At 43.5% G+C, this 14,222-nt stretch overlaps 1 protein-coding gene across 3 annotated transcripts in view; it reads right to left on the bottom strand.

Annotated features, from left to right (window-relative positions):
* The window catches only part of LOC102024131 (phospholipid-transporting ATPase IB), a gene marked incomplete at its 5' end in the record, with an annotated part of 454,403 nt that overhangs the window by 81,118 nt on the left and 359,063 nt on the right, over positions 1-14,222 (bottom strand). Inside the window, 1 exon segment of one of the 3 annotated variants that reach the window (XM_013505504.1) lies at positions 11,229-11,273. Coding sequence (XP_013360958.1) covers positions 11,244-11,273 — 30 coding nt within the window. 3 annotated transcript variants of the gene reach the window in all.

The raw sequence follows: 14,222 nt of genomic DNA, 5'->3' as shown, positions 1-14,222 counted from the left end.
ACTTTGTAACTTTTTCACGATCACACCCAGGACAGACAGAAGAGCTCAGTACCTTGGCCAGGAGAGAAACTGGAGACTGAGTTTAAAGCCACTGAGGTTCTCTCTACCTGCAGAGGCTGGTCCCAGGCATGTGTGTCCAGATCCAACTGCTCAGAATCGGTTTAATACATTAAGGAGTCAAAACAAGTGAGAGTTAAGGACTTTAGAGTGACAGCAACTGGACTGATGGCAAAGATACTGGCATTGGAGGGGGGAAGAAAAGAAACACGGATTCTGGGTACTGTCTGGAACTCAGTAAATGCCCAATTCACGATTTTGGAACTCAAGTCTAGAATAATCTAATAAAAAGGTATATCAAATATCAGTGGGGGCTGGAGATGTAGCTCGGGGTTAGAGCCCACCCAATTAAGGTTTAAAGCAACTTTGGGAATCTGAGCGCAAAACAAGAGTGACTATGGGCTGGGGATGAGTTGGGTTCTGGCTTGGGCCAGCTATGGGCTGTACGCTATTCTGGCCCCTTTTCAATTTCCTCATGTGGGAATAGAGGCTTGGAACCTTCTCGAAGGTTTCCTCCAATTTGTTGGGCCATGGGCCTCAATCACCGAATCTGCTGCTGCCTTGCAAACTGCAAGCTCGTGTCTGTCCAGTGCAGTCCGTGGCATCTGCAGGGGCCAGGGGAAGTCAGGAGAGTAAGGCAGAGAGTTTGCTCATAATAAAGACAGCGACTGCGAAAGTGAGTGTGGCTGCAAGCCAGCACCACAAGGACCACCGTGATGGCAGCCTTTTCTCTTAGGAGCATCCCCTCTAAGGGAGAGCAAGACACCTTAGGAAGACTGGGGTGGTGACCCAGTCTCCCACCTGGGGCCTGATGTGCTCTGCCGCCAGTGACACCAGTTATATGGCCCAAGGTTTGTCCTACGGGGCACAGGGGAATCTGGCCAGAGAGTCAGCAAGGGGGCTTTTCAAAGGCGTATTCAGGATGAGTAATGTGAAAGCTGCCCACACCATTTTTCCTTCTTTCTTTCGCATCGTTAGCATTTATTAAATCAATGTCCCCACTTTCCTTTCTGTATTTAATCTGACACACAGTTGGTAGAAAATGTTTTCAAAACTAAGCCAGAGCTGATAAATAGCACTGGTTTAATGTGAATAGAGGAACAGGGTTAGGATTGAACTAAAGCAAGGGTTTAAGTAAATAATTACACAAAATCTATGATTTTTATAAAGAAAAGAATCTCATGGAAGTGTTTCATGTTTTTGTTTTAACACTATGATAGATGGAGCACATGCACTGGTAGAGAACAACGTAATCTGAGCCCTGGAAGGAAACCTCAGTGTTCATTTCAATTCACTAAATATTTATGCAACCTTACTTGGTGCTAGGTGGTGTGGCTGCAAAAGCAAGGAAGATGAGTTTCTTGTTTTTAAGCAGCTCAAAATACATTAAGGAGACAGATACAACCTGTTCTACATTTGGTCTGTTCTGCACAGTCCCCGCAGGGGCCAACTCATGCGGGCTGTGACTTCTGGAGGCTTCCAACTGGGCCCTGCCAGTGGAGGCTCGGGAAGAGACTAGAGCTCCCTAAGAGGAGAGAAGCCAAGATTGCTCCCGCTGTGGCTGGAGGTCTCTACAAGTGGCCACAGTTTGCCTCTGGCTCCTTCTCCTGCTCACAGGCCCTCCAGGGCTCCGCGTCTGTGACGTGACTCAGCTGCGGGCTCTGATAGTACTGCCCCTTGCCTTCATCCTTTCATCTCTGCTGTCCATTCATCTTTGCGTTCTCCATCAGTCCCCTCTATCACCTTTGGAACTAATTTCTTGGATTAAAATCTGACATTTTAAGTAACCAGCCAGGACTTGACCCAGACTGGTTTTGTCTATCTTCACCCATGATGATATGGTATGATAGCTGCTTCTGCAGGACTTTGAACAAAAATGTTTGAGGTCTGTATCTACGGTTGGGGACAGAGAGAAGTAGCAATTTAGCTGGGAAATCTGGAGAAGATCCTAGGCAGGAAGGAGCACTTTCCACGTTGAAAACTTGCCAAATGGTGAGAGCTGGTGCTTGAAAGGTGAGCTGAATCTTAACAGGTAAGGCAGGAGGAGGAAGGGCACTCCACGCAGGGGTGCCCAGCACATTTGGATCAGCACCCTCCCAGTACAGATGAAGTAAAGCACAGCTGGGGACAAGCGGGCAGCTGCATCACCCAGCACTTGGCAGTCCTTCTAAAGAGACTGGGATTTGCTCTGTAGGTAGCTGTGATCCTGACCAAGTGTCTAAAGCTGTGTCAGGTTGTGCTGCAAGGTGAAGAATCAGATCAAGAAGATTCTGGCACAGGGTTTATTCAGAGGGACTGATCTGCCTGAGCAGGTACTGACGCAGCCACAAGCGTCCTGGGAGCAGGGGCGACGTGAGGGGGAGTGGGTCTGTAAGACACACCGGTGAAGGAAAGGAGAGCAATGGAAACAGAAGTAGTAAGGATTTAAGAAATTCATACATCCCACCTTTGAGCATCGAGATGGATAAAGATGTTCACAAATGCATAGGTTGTAGATAATGAATTTGATAGGTGACCATGCGAACACACAGCTAGAAAGTATGAAAGGGTTTTAGAAATGCAAGTCCAGTACTCAAGAAATGTAAGCGGTCAGGGCTGGATGCCCATATTTAGCACATACACACATACATACATACATATATACACAGTGGAGAGTCAAGGCTTGGGACTGGAAGGGGTGGCCTGAGGAAGGGATAACTCATGCAGCACTGAACTCTAAGGAACAGCACACCTACAATGAAGACAGGGAGAGAAGAACCAGAAAATGAGATACGAAGACACGAACAGGAAGAAAGTAGAAAGAAATAACTAGGCTGTCTGCAGAGAAATTTCAAGAAGTAGATGGCAGCCAGAAGTATCTAGTGTTACAGACATCAAGTGAGATGCTGACAGGTGTCTTTTGATCCGAAGGTGACTCGTCATACAAGGGCATGTGGTTCTAGCCCATCATTTTATGGTGGAGGAAACAACTCGTAGCGCGATGGGCTACGCTACCCACAGGTACAGAGCTGTTTGCTAATGAAGCTGGATGAGAATTCTGGCTTCTGAGGGTCAGTCAGGATGTCTCCCACTAGACTTTGTCTTCCGTTATAAGAATCAGTTACAGGAGTCTGCATTATTTCCTCAACACAGGCCACAGCAAAATATGCTCTTCTCACCTGTCATTTTTAATCTTTATTTACAGTAACATAAGAGATCTTAATTCTTAAAAGATAGAACTCATAAGATCAGGCATCTAAACCTGATCGATACACCTGATACCTGAAGGTGTTAGCATGTAGCCCTGTATTCTAGCTTACAAACTGCATCTTTTTCTTTGTGGGAAACAACAGGATCGAAAACAAACGATCAATAACTTGCCTAACGGTGCTCTTTCTCTTCACTGAAGCCTACTAGAAGTAAATCTTGGCTATGAAAAGAAACATCGATTGTATATTCTTTCCCGACAAAGAAGATCAAACTGGCACTTAAGACTCCTATCATGTTTCACTGACACTTTTTCTCACTGATAATTTTAAAAGATGGAAATAAGCATTAATAATTCATTTTTTAATATTTTTGAGATATGTTCATAGTTTCTCTCAAATTCTAGGGCTGAATTGCTAAATGAGGTGCCAGAAAAAACGTAGGCAGTAGAGTTAAACAGTGATAAGCAAAAATTGTATCTCCCTTGTCTCCTGGCTGCACGACCCTGGGAATAATGACAAAAGATGGGATGCGGAGGCCTACTACACCACTGGCACTGTATTCAGTACTAGATTCACTCACTCATCTCAGCAATTATTGATGAAGTTGTCATTTTTAGACCCTGTCTTAGTGTTTTGCCACTGTAATGAAATACCAGGGGTTGGCTATCTGTATAAAGAACAGAGGTTTATCTAGCTCATAGTTTTGGGAGCAAAAGTGCAAACAATGCAGCACAAGCTCTGGCAAGGGCCTCACATATGCAGCAGTGTGGACAAGAAAAGGACCATGTGTCAAGAAAGGGCACAGAGCCACGCTGGGAGGGGCCCAACTGGAGCTTTTATAACAACCATGAGACTATCTTACTCCCTTCAAGGACATACGTTTGATAATCCATGGACGTCTGACAAGCCCAGCTTCTTAAAGGTTCTTCCACTTCCCAAGGCGTTATGCTGGGGGCCAAGCTCTCAACTCATGAGCCGGGTGTGTGTGTGTGTGTGTGTGTGTGTGTGTGTGTGTGTGTATAGGGGGGACAAACCACATCTGAACCACACACAGCAAGCTCTTTGTGTCTTTTTAAAGAAGCGTAAGTGTGGGTGTTTTATTGATACTGAAGGTTACACAGATAGCTAAGTTGGGAAGGAGAGCCAGTTCTTTCTAACCTCACAGCCCACACTGGTGACCAATGCACCATGGCATTTGGGTAGTTTCGCAAGTGCCTCCTGCTCAGACTGGGTTGCTACAACCCCTGAATGAACGCTCCCCTCGAAACAGTACACATCCCTAAGTGTCAAATCCGATTCCGGTGGGAAGATTAGGGCTTGATTTAAATACTTAAGATTAGATTGAACCTCAAAGTAAATTTTACTACATAGTGTATATCATACTATACTTCCACAGTTATTTAAAAAACATTTTCAGTTGTGAATTGAAGATGAATACCTGAGGTACAGTGTGATGCTACGATTCATGAACACAATAGGTAAATCAGGCTCATGTATCTATTCCCTCCAATTTACTCAGCGATTTTGAAATACACGATACATTATGCCCTATGGTCATCTCACCATACTGTGTAAGCTGTAAGAAAAGCAGTGTATTCCTGTTTAACAATGTGTTGCATCTTTTGACCCTCACGTCCTCGTTCCCGTCACCCACCGTCTTCGGAGTCTACATATAAGTGAGAACATGTGGTTTTTGTCTTGCTCTATCTCGCGCATTTCATTTAATACACTGTTCTTCAGCTCTATCCCTGTTACTGCAAATGACAGAACGTCTTTATTTCTGAAGGTGGAACAATACCCCATTGTGATATACATACATATACACACACATTTTTATGCATTCATCCATTGATGGACAGTTAAGTTGATTCCGTGACTTGGCTCTTTTGAACAGTGTTGCAATGAACATTGTAATGTACACATCTCTTTAACATACTAATTTCAAATATTTTGGGTCCATACTCAAGAGGTGGAATAGCTGGATTATACAGTAATTCTATTTTTAGCTCTTTGAGGATTCTACGTATGGTTTTCCATAATGGCTGTGCTAATTTACATTTATATAGTACAGGCAAATGGAAAACAGGGTGGCAGTCCCTAAAGAAATTAAAACTAGAACCACCTTATAACCAGTAAACCTTCTTCTGCGTATACACCCAAAGGAAATAAAATCACCTCCTTGCAAAGATATCTGCAGTCCTGTGTTCACTGCAGCATTACTCACAATAACCAAGACAAATGGACAGGCCAGGGGATAAAGAAAATGGGATACACGCATGTATACACACACATAGGAATAGTATTTAGCACAAAGGAGGAAATCCTGCCATTTTCCACAACATGGAAAGTCCTGGAGGACAGTACGCTAAGTGAAATAAGCCAGATACAGAAAGAAAAATACCGCAGGATCCACTTATGTGCACAGAGGGAAGTAGTGGAGCGGGAGATTTAAACCAAAGGATACAAAATAGAAGACATACAGGACTGGGGGAATAGCTCAGTGGTAGAGTGCTTGCATGGCATACTCAAGGCCCTGGGTTCCGGGTTATATCCATAACATAAACAAACAAACCACACACACACACACACACACACACACACACACACACACACACGAAGAAGATATGTAGGATGAACAAATCTAGAGATCTAAAGAGAACTCAAGTTAGTAAAATTGTATTGTATTAAAGGTTTTTAATAAATTAGTAGATTTTAGCTGCTCGTGCTATAACAAAAAGTACTTGTCAGATGATAGCTATTAATCCACTTTACCACAGTTATGGTTTTATTATATATATGTGTCCCATATCACCATGCTGTAAACCTCAAACGCAAATAAAATTTAATCAAAAAATAATTTATACCCCTACCAATGGTGTATAATGGGTCCCTTTTATCCACTGCCAAATTTATAAAAACAAAAAAACAAAACCCCAAACTCTCCAAGAGCCTCAAGACCAGGCAAGATTATTTGTAAGGTATCTAATGACCGCTGATCAAAGCTAGGCTGAGACCAGGTTGAGGGTCTCACTTAACTCACATCTGAAACGGAAGGTGACTTACACACTGGAAGTGAGCCTCACGCTTTCCCAGGTGGAAGCAGACCCTTTGGAACGTTTCTGCCTCTGCTGCAGCCCTGACTCCTACTCTATCACTGAGGGAAGAGCCCAAGCGGCCACGCCAGGAACTCATTCCTTTGAAACACTCCTCCCATTCTTCCTGCAACTCCTTTATGAGTCTGAGGACAAGTTCTAGCAGCGCTCAGTACATTTCTCCCTGTCAAGCTTAAATTAGTCCCCTCTCTTGGACTCCCACCGGGCGGTCTTGGTACATCCCAGAAGCTGGCTGAGAAAATTGCTTTCTATTCCCCGCAAATCACTCTCCGACCTGCTACTCTGACAGGAGGCCTGTGCCATTATTTATTATGGAATAAGTGCTAGCTGTTGAGGGTCAATTATTCCATTGACCAGGCATTACAATAATTCCTGGTAATTAAAAGAGGTACTTATGTGAATCTGGGTGCATACTGAAAGAAACATTAGTCCTTTTGTCAGCTTGGCAAGCCTATTGTTCGGAGCCAGGCCCAACCAATTAACATCTTTTGCCAATCCCTCTCAGCAGGGGCTCGAAGCAGGAGGGAAAGGGGGGTCAGTCAGATGCTAATTTAGATACAATTGTGTCAGGGTGGATTGGAGGAGTTGGCTCTGAAGAAGCCACCGGGGTTTAATGAAGCAAACAGCTTGGTCCCAGTGACCCTGCAGGGGTAATTTAAAAAAGACCCCTCTATGTTCCCGTGCCAAGTAGCAGAGGGCTATCACAAGAAGCCCTCTCTTTAAAAAAAGCAAGAAAAGGAAAAGAAAGACAGAAAGAAAAGAGAAAAGAAAAAGAAAAATCGAGAGGGATAATCATCCGTTTAATCTGCTCATTAAACAAATCTCTCAGGCGGACTTAACGTGAATTAGCACTTCTCTGAAAGGTAAAATGTGACACACAGCAGACAGCTCAGATCATCTGAAAGGTCACAATTCTCTATTAGAGACTCAACTGTTATTAATGTATTCCTATTCGATGATACTGGGCAGACCACCACCTTCATTCTGTGAGCAAAATAGGATGCTTTCCTAGCTGGAAAACCAAAACACTTCGTCAGGTCTCACCAAGATCTAAGCACAAGCTAAATACATCACACAGTATTTTTCAGACAGGGACGAAATCGAATCTGTTGTCTTCCTGCCCTGCTGTCTCCGAACACCAGTTGGGCTCACACGTTAGGCTGGAGATGGGGCATCCCGGCTTCAACAAGACAGCAGCGTGGCACGGAACTTCTGAAACCGCGTGGACGCACGCGTTCCCAGGGCCCACTTGGTTGACAGCACTACAGCCCGGGCTCATTACCGCAAGTGGTTGAGGCCACAGAAAAGATTCTGATTGACAGGGGTCTGGAAGGCAAACTTTCCTCACTCACACACAGAACATCACAGGCGCGCGAACACCTCTCACAAATCACCCAACCTTATCTAACGGCGGATAACGAATCTTCGCTTCACATTCAACCACTCATGGGTGCTGTGAAGGGGCTTGTTAGGGTGGAGTTTATCATGAGGCGCGAAGACTGACTTATTCTCTAACCAGGTGACCTACAACTTCAAATAGGAGGCTTCCGTTAAGTACTATTCTATTTGGAAACCGCCAAGAAGGCCAATTCTGTACCATTTGGGGAATGATATTTAGTACCTCTTGTCAAAATCTATTTCCTGTCATAAAGAACAGGGTGAGAAACGTTTCAGAATAAATCAACACTAAAGCAGAAACTTGTACACCGATGTTCACAGCACCGGTACAGCAGCCGAAAGGTAGGACCAACACAATCTCCGGCAACAGATGAACAGACGAAGCAGATGGAGACTATGTATGTGGTGATTACCTAACCTGAAAAAGGAATGCCATCATGATACATGCTATGATACGGATGAACCTAGAAATCATAATGCCACGTGAACGAAGCCAGACATAAAGAAGGCATTTTATGGCTCCACTTCTGTGTATTGCACAAGAAGAGGTAAGTCCAGAGATAGAAAGTATGGCAGAGGTTACAGTCAGAAAGGATGGGTAACTGTTGTTTAATGGGTTAAGAATTTCTGCTTGGTACTACTGAAAATTTATGGAGATGGATGATGGTGATAGTTATACAATAATATGAACGTAGTAGCTGCTACTGAGCTGTATGCTTCAAATGGTTAGAAGTGAATGTAAATAAAATAGCACATGGATTAAAGAAAATATGAGGTGTGTAAAATACAACAGTAGTATTTTACCAGCTACATTACTTTAGGGACTCTTACCATTAAGCTGTTGAAACTACTACCTTGAAATAATTTAATTACTAGTATGTAATCTAAGTATATGCATTCATTATGGACAGCAAACATGTACTAAGAATTATAGAAAAAGAGTCAAAAAGGAAAAAAAATATGTGTTCAGGATTTTCCTTCCCAAGGAAGTAACTGTTAGAAGAAAAAACAATCAACTCCAACTACCTTTGTAGAGCTTTCATAGTTAAAACAGATCTAGAGGAAATAAAGATTTAATACATAGGTATTAACTGGCAAATAAAAATCCCCATGTTTAAAGTAGGCATCGTGAAATCTAAAAATGTAGCACCAAGACTGAAAGCCATGACGAATTAGCTTCTTTATATTCCTTAATGCTGTTTGTTTCTCTTCTCACCCAAATAGTATTTACCACATTACAGACTTACTATTTAAAAGTTAAATATCACATAACTAAACGTCTAAATCCCGGGGTCAACTGTCCTCAGGACAAACAGGCCAGGAGACAAATGCTGCTGAAGTCACTGGAACCGGGGTCTGCCTTGCGCGGAAGAGTCCCCTGTCTGAAGTTAGCCTCTTTTGAAGAAAGCAGCAGTCAGTTGGTATTTTCAGTGTTTTTCTGTTTGGAACTTGCTGCCCGAACAGTAAGTCATGTCAGCTTTGGCTCAGTTCCCCTGAGGCCTGAACCAAGTGAAGCCTGAAGTCACCATTCAGCAACTGCAGCAGCCGTGGGGCGTCTGGAATTTGAGTGCACTGGGCCCGAAAGGGAGCAGCTGTTGTGGAATGCTGTTACAAGACACCTACGAGGGACTCCAGGCCTCAAGGACACCCTTGTCTATTCTAAGTAGGGAGGACAATCGCTGCTTCATGACTTTCACGCAAGACAAAGAGCTGAAGAGATGAAAGTACCCCAGAGCAGTGCAAGGATGGAGTAGTTGGGAAACTCTCGATTCCTCTGCCACCCCAGCTGGACAAAATGCCTTGTCAGACAGGCTCTGTTCAGCACACCGAAGTCCTGGTGACCAGGGGCTTCACATGCTTGTACTAAAGCTGTACACACTGTGAGCACAAACTGTTGACTTAGAGAAACCGTAGAAGCTGTCTCCTTAAAAGCCCACCGGAACCAAGCAGGAGCAGAGCCAGTGTTTCTACAGAGAAACCCATGTGGCACTGACAGGCTACATTTTCATGGGAGTTCTGGGCTTTGTCTCAAATGATATTTATTTCAATTATTTCACTTTTGATCATCTGGGAGAGGAGATTCCGTACCACAGGGTTCATTTGTCATTACTGAGCCGCTATCTGGGGAAAAAAAAAATCTGTCAAGGATACCGAAGTAAGCCAGTTTTAAATGAAATAGCATGCAAGGAGACAGCTTAATTCTTGAAAAGAACCCTGAAGCTCCTGCTTCAGGGGGCTGGGGATGTGCTCAGTGGTAGAACATACACTTGACAGACCTCAAGGTCCTGGGTTCAATTCCCAGGACCAGGAAAACACCACAAAAACCCAAAACAAACACTTCTATGTTGAGCAAGTACTGCTACTTCATGCTTTGGTCCATCACAGAATTGTAAGATTTCTTTTTCCCTTTATATTTCACTGTCTTTATTCTAGAATGCAGTATGGTGTTTGACAGCTAAAAGCACAGGGTTCTAGTCTTGGAGTAGAAATAAAATTAGGAGGAAAAAACAGTCACAGAGGTCTGGGTAGAGGAGCCATGAAAGAAGATTGTGAAGGCAAAATAAAATGGAAACATGAAATCCCTCAAAGTCCTGCTAAGCAAGATTATTGGCTGTGTATTCTTCTTCAGAAAATGTCACTGCTATCTTATGTGTGGAAGGGCCTTTTGAGATCAATAGCAGTTATTACAGTTACTCATGAAATGGCTTGTTGAGTGGCTGAGCCGATAAACTCTCTTTCGGTACAGATAAGAAAAGCTAGAGAGGGGGCTGGGGATTTAGCTCAGCGGCACAGCACCTGCCTGGCAAGCGCGAGGTTGTGAGTTCGATTCTCGGTACCGGAGAAAAACAAACAAAAAAAAGAAAAGCTAGAGACAGAGGCATAATACCTCTGTCACCAAAAATTCTACCAAATATATGTACACAACAGAATATTATTCAGCCACAGAAAAAGAATGAAATCCTGCCACTTATAAAAGCAGCACTGCACATTAGGAAGGGTAAATGCTTCCCCAGGTCCCAAGAGGGAGCAGACAGATTAGTGGCAGGTTTTTTGCTTGTTTTGAAACAGGGTCTTGTTCTGCAGTCCAGACGAGCCTAGGGCTTGCTATACAGCCCAAGCTGGCCTTGGACTCGTGATCTTCCTGCCTCCGCCTCCTGAGCACTGGGATCCTGGGCATGCGCCACCACGCCCCGCTTGAGGGGTAGGTCTTGAGGCTGAAATGTTCCCCAGGAGCCCAATCAGTGCAAGGTCACGGTGAAGAACCTGAGGAGGATTTCACTAGAAAATGGAGCTGCAGGGTCTTTACACTGGGATTCCACCCTCAGTTTAAGAAATCTCTCAAGCTGGGCTAGGCAATGGATTATTGGGAACCCTCGAAAAGTAGATCCAACTCATGGACTTTACTTACACCCAGAGGTTCCGATTCCATAGGTCTGAGGAACAATTTGCACAAGTGTGTTTTAAATGTTCTGTGGCTGATTTCCATTCATTTATTTCCAAAGTACTTATGTAGTTCCTATTAATATAAAACGAAGACTCAACTATAAAAAAGATCAAAGTTTCATCTTCATACAGCTTATTCATTTCATAAATATGTATAGGGAAAAAAAACAGCCCAAGAAATAAGCAACTTACAGCCGTCCCCTCTTTTCCACATGAGATACATCTCAAGAACGCCAGTGGCTGTCTGAAACTGTATAGTACCAAACCCTACATATGCTATGATTTCCCTACATACCTTGTAGGCCTGCCGCACAATACCAGAGTTAATCTGTCATTTAAAGTATTTCGTCCCATTACCCCCTGTGTGTGTGCTTTGGGGCCATTATTGAGTAAAATAAGGGTTACCTGAACATAAGCACTGTGACAATTAATAATAATGAAGACCACTACTAAATAACTAGTGGGCAGGTAGCATACACAGCATGGATACACTGGACAAAGGGATGATTCACATTCTAGTTGGTATGTAGCAGGACTTTACCATGCCAGTCAGAATGGCCAGCAATTTAAAATTTATAAAGTATTATTTCTGGAGATTTTTATTTAATATTTTTGGATCATGTTTGATCATGGGTAACTAAAATCAAAGAAATGGAAACAGTGGATAAGGGGTGACAGCTGCACACAGTATACTAGGTAAGAGATCCTATGGAAATGAACATGAGGGGTGTGTGTGTGTGTGTTTGCATAGGTTATCACGACCATCAGGAAGTGCAGTGTTGACTATCTAAGCAATGAATTAGAGGAAGTGAGGATTTCTGATGAAGAGGCTGGTGGGAAAGGGAAGCAGAAGTTCAAAGCCTGAAGACAGAACTTACTTTGTGTGTTTAGCAAGAGCAATAAAGAATACATGAGGAAGGCCATCGCCTCCTGAGGGGGTGACTGTGAATGGTGTGGTCCACTGAACGGACTTATCTTCTCACTGAGGCCTGAGACTACTGCGGGCTTCTGTATAGAGAAGTGACTGGCATGAGTGTCTTGGGTTCCAAAATGACCCCTCCAGTTGCGAAAGACTTCAAGGGGCTGGGATAGACCACGGGTGGGGTTAGTGGGAAGTGGGAGGGGGTCTGGATACTGACGGTTGGGAGTGCAGAGGTGAAGGGAAGGAAGAGAGCAGGGGCAGTCAGCCCAGTCAGGAGGCTCCTGCTACTGAAGGGAAGCACTGAAGAAAGGAAATACCCAAAGGCAACAGCCGGGATAAAACGGCCATACTGGGGGGCCATCCTTGCTTATGGGAGAAGTTAAGAAGGTGTAACTTAAAACTAAGACAGGATTTATAGCAGAGAAACAAGTTCCTGTCTCCTTTGTTTCTCCAGCCAGCTGTGTGCGTGTGCGTGTGTGTGTCTGTGTGTGTTGGTGATATATATAGTTTGTATTCTGATATGTTGATTTCCAGGGGCCTAGAGATGAGAGCCAGTCGGGAAGAAAGGATCTGTTGAAAAAGTCATAAATTCACTCCATACTAAGGAGTGAGAGGCTCAGGAGGGCCTCTAGACTGGGCATGTGAACTGGTGCAGGGACTGGAAGCACAGGCTTAAAGGAAGCTACAGACCTATGCCCGGGGACAGTCACACTTAAGGGCCAGCAGCGGGAGAGGGCTATTTTCAGCATGCTGAGGGTCCCTGCGCCAGCTCCCCCACACACACTGAGCGAGCATTACTACATGCTTTTTAAACCAGGAGTTCCAAGTGAATGCATACAACTGATTGTGTCAAACACTATGTGTGGCCCCAAGTGTAAATATCAGATACTTCATATTATGCATACTCTATTCTTTGCTCACCAGAGATGGCTCTTCTTTGGGTAGAAGCCAGATGGCCTACTTGAGAAAGAGCAGACATTTGGATAAATAACCCATCCTGTATGTGCAGAGAAATGTCCATTTTCCCCCAAGACTGGGCAGAGGACAGAAGATATAACTAAAGCTTCACTGTACGAGTCAGAGAATGTCTTCTGACTGTAACTGTAGTTGCTTTTTGAAATGCAGAGATGGAAGTAAGGGTAACCACTGCCTGTAGATCTGTTGAACAATCTTCCATCCCTTTCCCACCCAGTGAAGTTTTTCACTGTGCTTTTTAAATCCCACACTGACTGCATTTGATGGCAAAAAGAAAAAACAAAGCATTCGTTTTTACAGAACTACCGGGGCTGGTTCCTTAATAGATCTCAAATCAAAGTTAACGTAACTCAATTGCTGTCAATTAGTTCAGGCAACTTCAAATGTGCCCATATTTATGTGCTGCAGAGATGTTATTTTTGTTCAGATCATCTTGCTATGCATATTAAAAGGGAGACTTTCCCTTGAGCATCCAGTGATGGTCTGTCGTCAGAATGAGCAATGATCATTTACAGATAATCACCATATCCTGTTTAGAGAGTTTCCAAGCCAAGAGACTAGAAGAAGCCTCCATGGTTTTTTTAGCTTAGCTAATAAGCTCTGGACTGAAATCTAATACAGCTTTGAAACTTCAGCCCTCCATAGCCGCTTCTTTGTTATCAGCACTAATTTAAGGCATGCCTATTTACTCCTCTCTGAAACTGATCTCTGTAACTCTCCAGTCCTGCTTCTGTGTACATAAGAATAATGGAAACGTAGACATACAATTAAAATCTTTGTTGTTCTTTCTAGCTGATTTAATTTCTTCTTAAAAATCACCACTTTGGGCTGTGGATATAACTGATGTAATGTTTGCCTAGTGTTCGGGCTGGGGATGTAACTGATATAACACTTGCTTAGCATGCATGGAGCTCTGAATTTGATCCCCACCACCACAGGGGGAAAAAAATCACAAATTCAATGATGAGCATACAATATAGCTTTAAGTATCAGTGTATATTAAAATATACCTCTGTAAGCATAAAATTTAGATTCTTTTAAAGGCATACAAATACATCTAGTGATTCCTAATTCCAAGTACCGCATGTGATATTTCTTTCACCTGAACATGAGCATTTCCTTAAT

This window comes from Chinchilla lanigera, unplaced genomic scaffold (genome assembly GCF_000276665.1).
Source record: "Chinchilla lanigera isolate Chin_1 unplaced genomic scaffold, ChiLan1.0 scaffold00096, whole genome shotgun sequence".
NCBI lineage: Eukaryota > Metazoa > Chordata > Mammalia > Rodentia > Chinchillidae > Chinchilla > Chinchilla lanigera.
This window is presented reverse-complemented; position numbering and strand designations above follow the sequence as displayed.